At 37.9% G+C, this 18,203-nt stretch overlaps 1 protein-coding gene across 4 annotated transcripts in view; it reads right to left on the bottom strand.

Annotated features, from left to right (window-relative positions):
- The window catches only part of CDYL (chromodomain Y like), a 105,281-nt gene that overhangs the window by 50,193 nt on the left and 36,885 nt on the right, over positions 1–18,203 (bottom strand). For 3 of the 4 annotated variants that reach the window (XM_041475481.1, XM_041475478.1, XM_041475479.1), the window contains exon 2: positions 7,636–8,302. In XM_041475481.1, the coding sequence (XP_041331415.1) occupies positions 7,636–8,302 (667 nt within the window). Of the gene's footprint in view, positions 1–7,635; positions 8,303–10,413; positions 10,514–18,203 lie in introns of all 4 variants that reach the window. The other variant, XM_041475480.1, reaches the window with a different exon arrangement.

Genomic DNA, 18,203 nt, shown 5'->3' with positions numbered 1-18,203 from the left:
TGTGTTCTTAAATAAGTTTACAATATAAATGGTATGTAGAGCAGGTAATGTAGATATTTTTGTTTGAAAAAAAATTTGCATACAGTACTACAAACATACAGCTTCTGCATTTATTTTCTTTTAAATAACAGTACTTCATTGTATTATTATCAGCAGCAGCTCCGGATCATGGTTATGCTGCCTTGAGTACTGAAATTTCTCTGGCTGCGTAGGAAGTAAAGTTATTCCAGGGCAATATAAAATATATATAAATATACATAAAGATAAAAAGTATTTTTATGAACATCTATAACATTCAAGATTGTATCCAGCTTTTATCCCAACAGCTAGCCTTCAAAAAACTTGGTTTTGAATCTTAGTTTTGCATCTTCTTAAATCTATTTTCTCTTTTTCGCAAGCATTGGTGTAAATAAATTATTTCACAGTTTTGTCTTAATTGTATATTTTATCCCACCTGTAACAGTCTCTATGTGAAGATGTTTTGTTGACTTTATTTTACATAGGTAATGTGATCTAGGCAAATCTCCTACAAACCACATTACAGTTGTTTTATTTGAGTTACTTCAATGGATTTTTGCATCAAACAATTAAGATTAATCTTCTTTTCAAGAGAACGCAGATTTGTAATGACAGTTGCCTTAGCAAACGTGTTCCATCCACTTCACAGCTTTAACAGAGATGGGAGATAAAACTTTTTCAAAAATTGAAACAGCGAGAGACAAAAGAGTGGCTGGTTACTCTACCAGGCACAACTGCAAAAGGCACCACATAAGTGTCTCTGATTGCACTTCACATTTCAAAAGCTGTTCTGAAGTTCTACAATTTTGATAATGTTGGATTAAAAAAAAAAGTATCTAGCCCAACATTTTTGTTCTATCATTCAGTCTGATCTTCAAGACACTTTCTCTGTGCGGATGTATGCCAAGTAGGTTGAAAGGGTGTCTCGTAAACAGAGGTTCTGCTTCATTGTGCTTCATCTTTCCTATGTTTTGGCACAGCAGCTGTGACAAACCTGTCCTCAGAATCTACTTTTGTCTCATGTTGGCACATGTGCTGTAGGAGAATGTAATGGCAGATCATTACTGACCCCACCTGATCTGTCAGTCAAGAGAGATGGAGACCAGATCCTCAGCTCATGTAAACTGCGGTAACATCAGAGGAACTGCACACCTATGAGCTTTATGTTTACCAGGGGGCTACAGCTGTAATACAAATGCCAGTGAGAACAAGACAGGAGTTTTTCTAGCAACTTAGGCTGAGGTTTTTATGTCCAAACTGAGAATTCATGGGGAAATTTCTTACCCTTTTCTAAAAAAAAAAAAAAAAAAAAAAAAGGTTCAATTCAGAGTTTCCTTTAAGGGTTTTTCAGGGACGGAATTAAGAAAGGAAAAAATTATGTGTCCATCTCCCTCCCCAGGGACACATCCTCTACCTCACTGTCACTTCCAGAAGGCTGATAAAAAGAAACCTTTCCTTAAAGGAGCAGCTGGTTAGGCCATATACATATATATATATGATTAATCACATACATAAATATATCTCCCATACCTGGGATTGGGGAAAGGAAAGGGATCACTCTTTTCAAAGTAACTACATTTTACACTAGCTCAGCTGCATTAAAAGTCTACACCAATGTAGCACCCAACTGAGACATCTCCATTTTAAGTACTGAAGAATGGCAGAAGGCAGAAAAGGAAAGAAACCAGTCACTTATGCCTTATGTTTCTCAAAAATGAAAGCAAACTGTGCACTTAGATCCTGATTACTATTATTATGATAATCTGTTGACATAAACCAATACGGTTCTAAAGATAAGAGATTTTCACAGCAAGTTCTCAACCCTGGAGCTCCAATGTGCACTATAAACTACAGAAGCAATAGGGCAGAGGGAAGACAAAAAACCACAATAGTAACAGATCAGTTTTCCACATGACACAGACCATGCACTCTACCATATTGCTTAAAACTTTTGCATTTATACTAAGCCAGAAAATATAGATAAAGAAGAAATTGGCAACAATGCAAATTAATTTTAGTTAAGAGTAAAACAGCTGAAGAACTTGACTTTGTAAGACAGAAGGAAAAATTGATGTTAGGTTAAAATGTTGCAATATAGTGCATAAGGGACATAATAATGTGAATTCTTAAGAAATAAAATCAAAAGTCAACTTCTGGAGGGAAAAAAACCCCAAAGGTGTCTTTAAGCTTGATTAAATGAAAACTGCTTTACTCTTTAATGATTTGCTAAACAGATACACAACCAAAGATAGAAAATTACACACCTGTGCATTTGAAAAAGAAGTTTAACCAGTAATTTTGGAAGTTAAGAGGGCTTTGCAAAGGACTTTAACCCATTTAATAGGCTTTTGTTTGCACTAATAAAATATTTGGTTGCTTTCCAGATCACTCAGCAGAGATCAAGCCACCCATCCAAGCGCAAAGTACGAAACACACTGAAAAAGGAAGTTCTTCTCTTAGGGCTTTTTTTTAATCACAATTTACTACTTAACCAACAAAATCTCCCAACTAAGAAAAGGAGGGCTCAAATCTGCTTCTGTTCTTTCAGGATGCTAAAAAGAAATTAAAAAAACCTGTAATACATCATCCCCAACTTTCCTTTTGTTGTACTCTAAATTCACAGCAATGAACTTCTTCCTTCTCTTAATTCTGCTTTCTCAGATGGTTTATATGCATGGCTTGTGGTCCATCTAGACAACTCTGTGGTTCACAGCTCTGTCAGCTGCTGTGCTCTTCCCATGGGACTCTGGAGCTTGGCCAGTTATGCTGGTGACAGCACACCATCCCTCCATGCAGAGTCCAACACCCAGGCACACACAGGCAGAGGTGAAAAAGTAACCAGGAGAATTTGGGAGGGAAGTGTGTGAAATTCCCTCACCCTAATGAACAGGGAGGGACTGAACTCCTTTCAGCTGGGCTTGGTACTGCATTGAGAACAGATGTTTCTCCTCAGTTCCAGTGGTCTCCATAATCCCTTCCACGCCTGCTTGATTCCTTTTGAGACTAAACCTATCAGACACTTAACCAAACAGACACTATTTTCCTTTGGTGGTTGAGTGGATTTTTGTTTTTCCAAATCTGTGGGTTTTAATCCCATAAGCTGCTTTGGGGAAAAGAGAGAACAGGTAATAAACAAAACTTTAAGTTCAGTCTTTTCTTCTTGTTTGTTTGGGTTTTTTTTTCTGATGCCACTTTTCATTTGCTGACAATACCATTGTTTTGAGATAAAAACACCACCATTATCCAACTAAAAAATCAACAGACACCCTCGTTCCTTGGAGGGTGCTACACTGCAAGTATCTTTGTATTGTCAGCCTGCTGCTCTTGCAAGTTGTTAATCTCATCTAATATGTGCAAGGAGGGAGATGCTAATGCCACCGTGCACACTGGTGGTGCTTGTCTGACTAACAAGTGATGTAATTTGCTGCATTTCTTGTATTTCTTCTGTTCCTGTGTGCTAGCACCAGCCTGCCTTATTGTAATTTTGACAACATATGCAGCTAGATGTGCTTTTCTTCCTTATTTTAGACTTTGAGCTTTGCATGCCTTTCTGCCTGAAATTTCCCTTCTTGTGGCATTTATTCTCAATTACATCCACATGCTGGACATTGCTACCTGAATAAAAACTATAGCAACTATAGGGTTATCCAGAATAAAAAATATTAGAATTTGCCAAGAAATGGTATTCCCCTGACTTACGGTCCTTTCTAAAATTTCAAGACAATTCTCTAGCCCTGTGTGACTGACAGATCAGATTCCCTTTATGGCTTCTCTTCTTGTGCACTCTATTAAATAGAATTCATCTGGTTATTATGAAACCATTTGCAATAAGATTTCAAAGCTACTTTTTAATACCACTCTGATGAAGGAAACTTTCAGAAACTTTTAAGGTATCAGAACCTGTTGTTAGACACAAAGCCACTTTTGGTCTTGCTTAGTTTTGAGTAATATGCCTTACATGTAGGTGCCACTAACACCTTCTCCACAACATTTCATTTCTTTGCTCTTGTCTTTCTACTTTGTTCATCCATTTCAGGACTGCTTTTATTAACTTTTAGTAACAGCTGATGATCACCATTTATTTCAAAATACCAGAACCACAGCAATGTTCAATTCAGTGATCTGTCCTCACTTCTTCCATACATCACCCTCATTCTTAGCCTTGTATATGTACATATTACTCCATTGACTCAGTTTTCAAGGCCAAGCCTTTAACATATGAACATTCAACATAATGCTCTTTTTGATAGCAGCTTGATTTCAGTGCTGAGACTGCCAGCTCCCGGAGTAAACATGACTGATATTTTATTCCCCAGAACCCCTGTATATTTCAACAGGTATTTGCTGATTGCCTTTTCTGAGACTGAAAGATTTTGGAACATGAACTGCACCATTGAAGTATGTCTCAGGAAAATCAGGATTAGGTGCTACAATAACACTAATATTTCCTAGTAATTACTGTCATGGCATTTTCATATGCATACTCATTTCTGGGATTTTTGGTTTGCACTTCTCTTATAGATTAAACAAAAAAAAAAGGTAAAGTCAAGGCTGGATAAAACAAACAAATAACAGACTAAACACGGAGTAGTTTCACCATCCTGAGCAAGGACTTAAAGATCAACCTGAGTTACAGTACTAAACAGTCATAGCAGCATACTCAAAATCAGGAACACTGTTTTCATATTAAACTTTAATTTATTTTTCCGGTATTACTTTAAAAAAATGTAATTCAGTTTTAATTTTAAAAGTTGTCTAAAATTTTTTTGAAATGTAATCTGTATTCTTCTAGAATCTTTCAAAATTATGCTTTATGGCTAGTGATTTCTCTTTTGACTAATTCAGTTTACCAAGAAAAACATCTCGATAAAAAATTCCTAAACCAGCTCAAGTAAGAAGTTATTTTTCAAAACATGCTTTTGTCTTCCTGACAGCATCCTCCAAGTGGTAGTAGGAACTCTTAAAATTAACAGAAGGTGTACGTGGAGGAGGTGGGAAGTTTGGAAAGAGAGTGCTCCAAATGCCAGATCTGTCATCTGTATTATTAATATGTCAGATCTGGTGCACATGAAGATGCATTTCTGTGCAATAAATACCCCTCATGATATACGATTCCTGAGGTCGTGCTGAAAATGTGATGAGGTGTCCATTTAAGACTGAAGGAATGTCCTGAGTAAGGAGCAAAACAGGATCCTGAACTGCAGCAGCCCCATGCAGGGGAGGGAAGCACCTATTTACTACACTTTTAATGAGTTGCAGCGTGAAGTTAAAAATAAAAACAGCAAGGAAAAGAATCCATCTTCAAGGAGTGAAAAGACAGCAAATGTATCAGCTCAGGAAGCTCCAAGGCCAGGAGAGCTCTAGAAGACAGGGCTGTCTCTCTTTGCTTCTCCCTAAATAAATCCACTCAGGCCATGCATAATGGCTGAGTTGGAGCCTGGGCTCCTTCATGAGTAAGATACGTCAAAGAAATCCTGAAAAGTCACGAAGAGATACTAGTGTCAGATATAAGTGCAAAGTATTTTTTTAACAACTTTTTTTCCAAGCTTTATAATCACAGAAAGTCTGCATGATAGGAAGGTTATCCCCAAAAGTGTTGCAGGTGAACAAAATAAAACCCCAATAAATACGGATATTTAGCATCCATCTCCCAGCAGATATGCACAGCTCAGCTTGGGGATTGGCAGTGGTGTATCAGGGAAAGCCTCAGTTAATGCACTGATATGCCTCCAGCAGCAGACAGAAGGTGGAACATATTGTGTATGTTTCATCAACCACGTATTGTGACTATCTCCTTGGCTCTCCTTTTTTGATCTACACCTTTAGGATCTCGTGAACACCTAAGTGTGGAAAACTCTTGTATTGTCATCATCCCTAGAGCCAGTCAACAGCTTTCCTTGTTAGTTGCTCAGACAAATGCCTGGAAGAGGTGAAGGAGGAGGTGGCAGTTGAGGAAATGTTCACATAGCAGTGAAACAGGAACGAATTTTACCTAACACCTTCTGTGTCACTCCCTTTCCTCTGCAGGCCTTTCTGATTCCATCTGATGCCCTGTAACTGGGCCCTTGCCATACCACTATTACCAAAGTGAGAGGCTGGTGGGAACAACTTAATTTGATCTACCCAAAAAGATCCTTCATGCCCCAGGTATTTTTCCTGGAGGTAAAAAAAACGAGATGCCAAAGGCAGAACTTACCAATCACTTCACTAGGAACCCCACCGTACTCCAAAACGCCTATTATCTATCATAAAACCATCCCATGTGAAAACACACTCCTCTACCTCACCTACTCAGAGAACTCTCATCCTGGTATCTCCTGCATCTTCCCCATAGCTTTGTTTATATCCTCTGAGATTTGCATTCCTCCTTTAGCCCATGCAAAGCAAGAGATATTCCTGGCATCTGTGTGTGCATTACCATGGTTACCTAGTTCATCTGCAGCAAAATGGGTTGGTCCATGACCTGACACCGCAGCTCCAGGAGCACATTCCTCCCTTGTCCACCGCTTCTCAACCTCTCCAGCTGCAGCTGTTCTTTTGGAAAATCTCAATGCAAGCAACAGTGGGGTACCCAACACAAACTCTCCCAAAGTCTCTAGCACGTTTTTTTCCCTATCCAGTGTCTCTAAGTGTGTCTTTTGGCAGGTCCAATCCTCGAAAAATTCCAGACAATTTTTCCAGCAAGCCGTCATCAATAGCACACCTGCACATTTGACCTGCTGCATTTTATTTGAGGGCGCAGTCTTTACTTGAAAATTTAGACTGGGAAATTTAGCCTCAAAAGCCTGCTTATGAGAGCACTTGTGACCACACAGCTGAGTCTGTCAGGCAAGAACAAAGGTTTGGGGCACAACAATAAGGACCAAGAAATCTTAAACGAGAGCCTCAGCTGGATGGGGGACAAACAGCTCCCTCCTAGAAGAGCAGGTTTGGGTTACTTTGGTGTCACAAATTTTACAGTACAAATTGAATCAACTGTGACCTACTTAGATATTAGCAAGCCAACATCACTCCTAAATAAGTTTTAAATATCAATGAGGTATAAACAACAAAATATTGATAAAATATAATGAAAACAAATTTCAATCCAGGCAGAAGGCGTATGTATTTCCACAACTGGCTCAAATTTTCACAGAAATAAAGCTAATTAACTTTGTTTTTTAAGCAACATCACTCTCACTGGTTTTTTCTCCAAGCAACATATATAACAGATATATAAACTGTTATGAAGAATCCTTGCTCACACCATTCATCTCCTCCCATAATTAATGTTTCTAATATTCATACCAAATTTGACCTATTTAAATAAACTTAAAGCAATGATGTAATATCTGGAAATGGTACACTAAATATGTGTACCTCACAATGTCAAGGCAAACACAGATGTATCTGATGGTGATTCTGAAAACACAAATACCAGTACACCTCTGCAAGGAAACCAAAAACTGTAAAATTCAAAACAGCTTTGTAGTTATATAGTTACGCAAAATAAAGTGAAGTTCTCCAGACTTGATTTAGCATGGCTGAAGCAGAGTATGTAATTTGTCTGCATCTCAACTGTAAAAAAACTCCAGTCAAATGGAAAATCACCACCAAAATGATGACTTGTATACCTACCTTTTCCATTTATTGTTAATGCTGATGCAATTGTGGCTTTTACTGGCACTGGCAATTGTGGCACTAATGGATGTATCCGTGGTCGGCTCCCCATCCTAGCACGCTCTGCACCAGGTCCTAACAAAGCTCCCACAGGTTTTTCTGCTGCTACTTCTGGTGCTACAGAGTCATCTTGATCTTGCTCTATATGGTCCATTTTATCTGGGCTTTCATTCTGGAAGCCATCAACTGTTGTCCGGCTCTTAATTGGACTTTTGGGCACTAGGATTTTAATACCTGATTTTGCAAGGTCCATATTTTTACGTCCAGAAAGCGATGGTGAATTGTTTTTCCGGAACTTCTGTGTGGCAGAAAAAAGTTGACTATTTTTTGACTCGTGTTCTTTAGTCATAACTAAAGATTTAGAAGCTGTCTTTGAAAAAGAACTATTGGTAGACCTAGAAATTTGTTTTCTGGCATTATTTGGAGAGGTCCTGTTTGTCCTGGTTAATGTGCTTTCTTTCTGCTTTTCATTGTGGCGTCTGTTAAATTCATGTATATATTCCTCACAGTTGACAAGGTGCTGTTCTGGCTCCCAAGTATCATCTTCGCTGTCGTATCCTTTCCATCGCACCAAATACTCTGTTTTTCCTTTCTTGTTTTTCCTCTTGTCAACAATTCTCTCTACCTGTTAAAAAGCAAAAATAAGCATTAGGCATGGGGAGATATACAACTCAAAAAAGTGATCTGCATGTAAATAATTTGTTAAGTTTAGATAAAATAGTCTTGCAGTTTTGTAATCTGTACTGTAGTTCTATAGTGTTACAGTCTTTCACTGCTGACTGGAAATCCTTCGCTTCAAACTTTAGATTATTACTATTACCTCAAAAACATGTTCTAGAGTACCAAAACTGTTCTTCACCAAGTCGTTTGCACGTACAAGAATCTGAATATGACATCTTAAAATTGACAATCAGCACTGGCCTCAGAGAAGCTCTTGCACCAACTTCAACATGGACATGATTTCCCTCACTCAATACAGAAGTCATGTTTAAATATGTTGTATAAATACAGGGTGTTTACCTTACCAAACTTATCAATTTGATATTGTTTGAGTAATTTGCTTGCTTAGCATAAGGCATATGTGAGAATCTCTTACTTACAGTGAGCTAACCTGTAGCTACCAGGAACAACACAAAATAGCTTAGGAACTGGGGCAAATTCAGATGATTTTTTTAGAGACTTCTTGTGAAAACAGAGAATTTGTCTTTGCCAGAGCCTTTGATACACATACTTGAACAAATTACCATGCCTCACTTATCTGCAAACAGAGATGATATTTATGTCACAAGTATTAAGCATGCACATCTTACAACTGCATGTGGGACCCATGGGCTGGAGGAATTCAGGCACTGGGGTAAAGCAGGCAGGGCAGACAGCAGCAGACAGCAGCAGCTGCAGGGACACAGGCTCATGCCTTGGACTAAAACTTATGCCAATCATGCTAATCCTGTGGAAAGGGAATTATTTTACTGAAAAAGATTTAAGTGCAAAGCTAGTCTTAGGGTTTCCCCTTTTTATTTCATTTTTTCTACCCAGGCTGATTCTTCTGGTAAATCCTCCATCCCACTTAATTTCAGTTATGGGACTGATACAGCTTTCTTATTCATCTCTCTCTTCTTTTTGGTAATAAAAAAAGGCAGGTGTTTGGGACCGTTATTTATTAATTTAACTCTCAGCCCTTCATGAAAAAAACCCATGCATAGAAGCCAAGATCACACCTACCTAGAAGAAGAACCTCTGAAGAAAGAGTGACATTTACAGGAGTGGCATTAACCCAATGGAATGTCTACAGAACAGTTTAGAAGGATGGGAGGAAAATACAAGGACGTATGGTGCACATATATCAGTGTACATATATGGTATATGATTCATTACCAAATCACATGACTGCTGACTACAGATTTTCTTAAGAGTGCATCCCAATTTTACACGTGGTATGCTATCATAATATACTCCCTGGTTTTCAACAGTAGGGTTAAATGATTACTATTATTATCATCTCAGCAGCAATATAGCTGAGATTATATAGCAGCAATACAGCAGCAAGGACATACCCTTCGACTGCATGTGATACCCTGCAGGTGTTGTACTGTGTCATCAGGATGTTGCTCAGCTCTGTCTGCACAGGTCTTAAAAAAACTCAACCAAATCAACACCACAAAAATAAGAATCAAATACAAACAAGTTCTACCTTTGCCTTGTTAATCAGTTCAATGCATTCTATAGAGAGACATGCAATATAAATTGTCCAAATTTTACTTAAAATCTTAAAATACATTAAAACTATTTTTATTCTGATTATTTAACTTTCTAATAGTTACTGGGATTGAAAACCAATGCAGCTAGAAAAACGAAATTTGTTTTCCCACAAAACTATTTAAAGACATCTTAAAAGAAAATGCTACTCCAAGAGTTGAAGAAAGTCATGGTGGAGAAACATGCCTTCATTTTTTCTTAGTAAAGCCTGAGTAAAAAGACCTTCAAATATTAAGTCAGAAATGTTAAATTAAAAACTAAGAACAAACTCATGAATCAAACCTCCTATCTCATCAAAAAAGCAGTTACCGCTAGTCTCGCTTATCCTCTCTGCCTCTCTTGACCTTCTAAAATAGACTTTAAGAGCACGATTCTCAGAGGAAGATCTCTACTACTACCAAGGTATTTTTATTCTCCAATACAAAATCTTTGTAATGAACAGCATCAATTACTGAGCACAAAGTTCTACCACTGTCTTACCATACTGAAAGGCCGTCCTTTAAGGACATGCCCTTTTCAAGTAGGAAGCCATCCCTGTCATCCAAAAAACCAGATACCTTGCAGAGATAATAGATGAACTCTAGAACAGGAGACACAAAAATCCATTCTTAACCTGATGATTTATGGAGCAAGCAGAAATGCATAAAGAAAACAGTTATATTTAGCTGTATTGTCCAAGCCTGCAACAAAACCTACTTTGACATTGCTCTTTTTGATTAAAAGGGGTTTTTTTTGTAACCCTTCATTTATTCTTGAATACATCTTCTGTTTTATTTACAGCACAAAAATTACAACAATTAACCTGTGATACACAATTTATCATGCAGATTCAGAGCCTTAGTGAGGGACTTCTTTTTTTGCATTGACTCAATTTGGTTAGTCTGACTCCCCTAGAAGCACTTGAAAAACTGCTCAGGAATATTCTGCCTCAATACTTTTGCTGATGATAACAGCTACATAAGGTTTTCTCACCCAGAGCTGGGAGCAAGATACATCGTTTGCCACAATCACACTAGAAATGCTGACTAGCACTTTGTGACAATTACCATTTTTACAGTGCCCCGTGTCCTGTCCCATACCATGGGCTAGTACTTATTTTTAGAGATTAAAAGGTTCAGTACAGCAGGATTTGCCATTAATGGTTAGTTTTTAAGTACTGTAGAAGAATCACAACAAAAGACGAAATAACATAAAAAAAGATAAAACAGGTGTGAGGGAAAGTTATCAGGCAAACTATCTGGGGGGCAAAAAAAATAACATCTCCTAGTTTATTTTAGCATGCTAAGTTATCACTTTCCCCACCTGGGGGTTACTGATAAATGACACTCAAAAACTCAGGCAGCAGAAGAACTGACAGAAAAACAATGAGCTGTTCAGAAGCATAATCCAACACTGAAATGCACAAAATATAGTCCCACCCACTACAACTATACCTGAGATTTCCCACCTGTAAAATGGTAAATTTCTCTTCCTTCCATGAATGTGGTAAAATTGGTTCATGCTTGATCTCCCTCCCTGAGGATTTTAATTGCTTGTGTTAGCAAATTATACAGAATTTACACTCAAAAAAATTCCCAACAAACAAACAAAAGTAATATGTTTGCAGCCTGAAGTGCTGTCTATCTATAGCTGCACCAGGTGAAAATTACAACACTGCAACTCCTCCCTGTCCCGTTCTCAGAGACAATGGCTCCTCCCCATCTGTCAGCACAACTTCTTCTGTAATTATTCCCTAATGCAGTTCTGTCAAAGTGACCTGGTTTAGATATTAAGAATACCTGAGTTAATGTAGGCATCCTGAAATAACTGGTTTGGAGAGCAGCCACATATGCAGTATTTTCTGACACATCTAAGAGGACTGCAACTTTCAACGGAGGACAACAAACACCTATAGGCTGGACTGGTCCAGTAACCTCATTGTCAGGAAAAGGACATGCATTCTTAATCCCTGATGAAAGCTCCTTAGTTCAGGTCAATAAAAGCATGAAATACAAAAGAATATTCTCAGTCTAAAGCATTATAATTTGGACACCTTTGTAAACTCGATATAATGCACGCTCTTAGCCATTGTATATGTATATATATTAAAAAGATCATACTTGGAACATTTGAAGAAATTAAACTAAAGGTACATCTGTCAGGGGTGGGAAGGCAACAAAAAACAGAAAGACCAAAATGTGGACAGCTAAATATTCAATGAGTATTGCCTTGTTTATAATAAATGCATTGTACATTCCCATCATGTTCTTTTCTGTCCTCACACTCATGTCAGGCTAAATTAATTTGAAGTTTACAGAATAGAATCTATTGGCTTCATACCCTACCTGTTGTCTGTAAAATACAGGAGAAGGCCTTGTTCTGTTAGCTGAAGGCTATGTTTACATTACTGTTGTTCAGAGCAGTGGTGCAATTTGGAAGCAAATCCCTCCCTCTGCACTATTCCTGCTTACTGTGGAATGGTTTTATTCACAGACCAGTTTTGGTATACAGGATGTGGATTCTTTATGGAGAAGTATAAACTGGAAATGAAAATGTACCAATGCATCTGTCATGCTTCAGCCCCTAAGGGGGCACACAGATCCAAACAAGTAACACTTCTGAACAGCTTCAATACATGTAGTGGCATGGATATTTGATCCTGAGAGGCACCACTAAATCTAGCCCAAATAAAAGTGCTGCACAGCAGATTGTATAGAGGTGGGGGCCACAGCATCAACTGCTTCACTCCACTGATTTGCTCCACTTGAGCCAAATTAATACTGAAGATATTCCCCAAGTCAGAGACAGAAAGCTGGAGCAAATGCAAGTCTTACATGACATATGTATGCACAACAAGTGAACAGTCACCCTTCCTTAAATTGGAAGCTAATTCATACACAAATGGGACCTAAATGATCCCCCATAAGCAATCAGCAATGTTTACAAGTGGTTGTATCTTCCATTTATTAAAATCTTGCAGAAGTCAATGATAAACAGTATTCAAATACTTCTTATTGTAAACAAAATAAATGCATTCTACATTAAAAAATCGCAGCATACCACAAAAAAAACCATTAAGTGCCATGTTTTGCTTGAAGTAGTTTTGGGAAAACAGTTATTCAAAAAGCTATTTGATCAGGATGTCAAAACACACCTGAAGGTCGGTAAAATGTGCACTAAAATCTTATATGTACACATTTTAATAGAAAATACATAATTTCCCACAGGATGACTTAAGGCAAAGTCAGAGTATTGCTCACTGCAGTTAGCACCAGCAGGGAAATTTGAAAAACAGTTTAACACATACACATAGAATATCAAAATCTATATAGAAAAGAATGCAAAAACCAATATTGTATGGCTTAAGATCAAATAGCATCATTAAGAAATTACAGCAGGATATCATATAAATCCCAGAGTTCCCCTTCACTGCAGCTCCATGTTGCTCCATTGAGGGGAGCCTGGGAGAGCACACATAAGCCCGCTGTCACATGCTCCGAGCTGACTGATTTGATTAGCAGAGCAGACTGATTGGATTAACAGCCGATGAATTGCTGTAAACTGAGCTGCTGCATCCTTACAGCGTGACTGACCAGAGTGTCTGTACAGTACAGGACTGGCCGTGGTGAGGGCTGTATTTCATATATATTGTTCTGGAAGCCAGAGCTGTACCAAATAAAAGTGGATGAGATGTGGGCAGATTATTGCCTTTCTGTCAAATTAGCTTCAGCAGATGATGCAGCTTTTGTGTTGCTTTTGACAGCTCCGCAATGAGGGACGATACCTGATCTGGCCCAAGGCCTGACAATACAGAGTCCACCAACTCAACTGTCTTCAGGCAGTCAGTACCAGCAGGATGAGCTCATACAGGATCATCACTTCACAGCCCACAGCCACTCCCAACCTCCTTTGGAGGCAGCAGCGTGTGCAGTGAGGTTGGAACACATTCATGTCTGTGAGCAGGAGTCCCATAAGTGACTAATGCACTTCCTGTGGTTCTTCATGCTAGCAGTGCAATAAAGAGAACTGCATAGCTCAACCCTCCTTTCAAAAATTTAAGAGCTGTGCTAAAACAAATATTAAGATTTCTCTTTTTCCCAAGCTCGATTTCAATCAAAGGCTGCCCATTCCTTTAGGATTCCTGGACACAAGTCATGCAAGAGCTAACTGAAGCTATCTGTAGCATTCAATTAATATAGTGGCCTGCGGGTTATAATTCACATTTTAATTCACCCTGTATATAAATTTCTAATCAAGTTGCCTATAAAATTACAATTGTCCCAGTGAAGCTCATTATTTATCATCAGCTTTAAGTTTTCCATCCTTTCATGGTCTTAGCAAAGACAATAGACAAAATAGTTTAATTACGGCATTCTCATCAATGCCAGTGATTCCAGGGAATCACAGCTATGGAGCGTGCCATGCCTGGCTGCACAGCCACCTCCTGAAAAAGCATTTCAGGAAGTTTTATACCTTGTACCTACATTAAACAAACTAATCACTGTATGTGCAACTCCTTTATGATGTATTCAAAAGTGCAGATCACTGCAATCAGAACGCACATCTTTCTAAGAAGCCTTTTCCATACAGGACATCAGGGAAACGGGTGTGGAGGGAGGACCTGTGATAAAGTCACTTTGCTTTAGAGAATTAACTCCCTGGATAAACAGTTTGCCTGAGACTTCCTCACAAGTCATCACTGACGATTGATGTTAAACTGTCAGTGTGTGTCACAGACCTTTCCAGATATAATTTACAGAGAAATAGTTACAACAGTTGCGATGCAAGTTACAGCCTACTGCAGAATTCATCAACTGCTTTCCCCTAATTATAGTCACCTAGCTATTGCAAGAATGCTTAGAAAATCTTAAATCTCATTTTATCAACTCACTGTTCACAACAGTTCTAACCTTTTATTTACACCAGGGTAAGACAGACATACATTTTCTACTTTGCACAAAGGCAGAATGAAAATCCATGCAAAGCTGATAATATCTGTACAAACATAATAGAAACAATCAGCTGCAACAATGGATTCTTACCAAACACACAGTTTTCCTTCTTTAGAAATAAGAACAAGTAGCATCAAATAGGCTTATCATCTTAAATGGAAAAGGTCCTAATGAGAAGAAACTATTAAAAACCACTAGCATTGAATTTAGGATAAACATATTTGGCAGTCAAAGCTATTACATAAGTATTACTATGTTTGTTAAGTTACTAAAAATTTTATCATTACTAGAAGATTTCAGCATCACCCACATAGAGAACGCCAAAGGAAATTCTTCCAATCTTCAGTTTATTTGTAAAAACTACATGTTAGGAGGCAAATCCTGGATGTTTTTTTCCCAGAGGTAAATATTCTGTCTGCACTTGCCAAATTCTCTTGGTTATATCTCTCCACTGCAGTACAAAAAGTGAAGGTCCAAAACTTGGTGCTACCAATGTTTTGCTAAATAAAAAAAATATAGACAACTGAAATGCATACTTTTTATTGGCAACTCTGGCAACAGGAAAGGAAAAACTCTCAACCAAAGATGCCCATATTTTGGGTGTGATAATTTATGGAAAGGTAGAAATAATCTAAAGCTACCTCACAGCTTCAACAGCTTGACAACTATTTACTTAAAGGATAAGGCCAACAGAAATATTGTCACTTTGTCCTTCAGCAAGAATAATAAAGACTTTGTCAATATTAAGCATCAGGACTACAGACTTGCTCTCAAAGCAGGAGAAACTGGACCTTCAACAGTGCTCAAGTACACATGACTGATAAAGATTCAAAATATTTTATCTAAAAAGAGTGTCTTAAGGAGAGAGTAGGTCACAGCAAAACTGCACTCCAAGTGTTAGAGAACACCTTGTCACAGCTAAGCAAACTGCACAAATGGGAATTGTAATGAGAAGGAGGAGCAGAAAACAGAAAACCATAAGACAGTTGAAGAGTGAACTTGGTATGCTGTAGTCAATTTATCAAATTTCATTTAATTCTACAACAGTTTCATCTACCAACACCAAACAATGCTTTTCAGCAGCCTACTGCTTACAGAAGCACCAGTGACAAGTCTGCTGCTGTAGAGCTGACCAAACCTCAGTAAGAAGGGACACAGACCTCAGCTCTTAGAAACTTATTCAGTAGCAGTCTCTTCTTCCTTCTTCCTCTTAGAAGTCCTGGGATGCTAGTTCTAAATATAGTAGCAAGAGCTTTCTCTGGAATCCAAGAAGGCACAATACATACTTAGAGCCTCCTACCTGGCTCCTCTCACTCTTGCACCAAAAGCTTATTTCCATAAGAAATAAAGCTCCTGGATAAAAGACCATGACTGAATTTTTGTTTTCAAATACAAAGATGCTAAAATTCTAAATCACAGTTAAGAACAACATTATTTGCTGGCTCCTTCTGTATTCCTGACCTCAATGCCAACATGTCTTAAAGGAATGTGTGTCCCTGGTCACTCAACCTGCAATAGGACTTCTCTCAATACTTGATCTAGAAAAGCTGGTGATACAGAACTTTACCCTAATTAATCAAACTCAGTGCTTGCACAGCTGCCTCTTAGTTGTGACATTGCATTTCTTTAAGATTTATTACGAGATGAACTATTTTTTCCAGATGGAAAAAGGTATTTCTCTGTTTGGGTCTCAAGTCTCTTCATCTTTAGTCTGAACCTAAACTCATTTCTTATTTAATATCACTGCAGCTTCCATGACTACACTCTCCCATTCGCTTTTGTAACCAGGCTGTGGGGTACAAATAAAGCTGTGGGATCGCTGGTAACTGTGCTTGGCAAAGATTCTTCCAAATTTCAAGGTTTTAAAGTTTATTCATAAAAACTGGTTCTTTCTACACTGTTCGTCCACTGTGTGCCTTCCTAACAATAAAAAATAATCAGGGTATATACAAATATGTTCAAGATCTTCACACATAATTAGCTTTTTACTAGGTCTGCACATTGCACATGAGTAGTACAAGTTCTGCAGCAAGGTATGTATTCAAATGGCTTTCTTGTTTCACCAGTATTTGTAACTCCTGAAGCTTTATTCTTCAAACATGTCAATCAGAAATAAAACTACCCTGCACTGCATCACTGGTTTTAACACACATATACCACCTGCTAGTGTAATTTGCATGAAGATACATTCCCAATAATTACCATTTTCCTGAAATGCATCTAATGCTTACATACATTTCAACATCAAATCACTAATTACTCAACCTAACACATTACACTGATATTGAAACTCCTGAATCAAAGGGATTGATGATTAAGATTGGTTTTTGTTGTCTTTTGAAAATGTGCACTGTATTAAGCTCTGTTACTTACTGATCCTATGCACCATCAGTTTGCATATCCATACTAAAGTAACAGACACTAGACATTAATCTGATTATTCTGAAGTTGGTCAATAAAACACCTCCCATTTCAAAATCCCTCATGCTCTGGCAAGGAGAACAAAGAAAAAACAAAACGTTTTAGGCTTGGAAAATGTCAGCTTCATTAATAGCAGCTTTTGTTGAGGTAATTAAATCCATCTTTCAACAATTCAGATTTATTTTTTTAGAAAAGCTGGGTAGCAGCAACTTCTCTATTACATGGTTAACATGAATTTCTGAAGCAATATACATACAAAAACCTTCTCCGTAAGCATCTTCTATTTCCTGTAATCTGGAATGAAGCAGGATAAGGAAAAAGACATGTAGTTTCCTAGTACTGGGTAATAAAATATTTTAAAAGGTCATTTTTTACTCAAGCCACTTCTTGAACTTTATTTTTCTACAGAAAACATCATCTCAACAGTGGCTGTAGCATGAAGTAGCCATTGAACTCTTGAAAAAACACTTAAGAATTGTGTCCTTTAAGGTCACAACACACATACTAAACCAACCTGAACTATTTGTACCACAGATTTTGCCACTGCTCTTTAAAGTCTGTGAATAGGCAGAGCTTCTTCCTAAAAAAGGACCATAACTGAAGTATTCCACTTAGGCAGAAATGATACAACTTGCTAAAGTCCCTCCTCAAGAGCAAAGGAACCAAGAGTTATTACCTTCTACAAGCACAAATGTCATTCTCTCTCTGCATTCCAGTCTTCCCCCTGCACAGATGTCATACAAAATAATCTGCCAACTTTCTACTATAACTACAAAAATATGGTAAACAAACTATCACCTGCTTTTTGCAGAGGAAGAACATATTGTTCTGTATTTTCCTCCAGCTATGGATACTATATTGGTTTTTGGTGTATCCTTACCTACCTGCTGGACTTCTTTTGTTCTTAGGAAAACAATA

Source organism: Pyrgilauda ruficollis, unplaced genomic scaffold (assembly GCF_017590135.1).
Source record: "Pyrgilauda ruficollis isolate IOZ18807 unplaced genomic scaffold, ASM1759013v1 scaffold35, whole genome shotgun sequence".
NCBI classification, from domain to species: Eukaryota; Metazoa; Chordata; class Aves; order Passeriformes; family Passeridae; genus Pyrgilauda; species Pyrgilauda ruficollis.
This window is presented reverse-complemented; position numbering and strand designations above follow the sequence as displayed.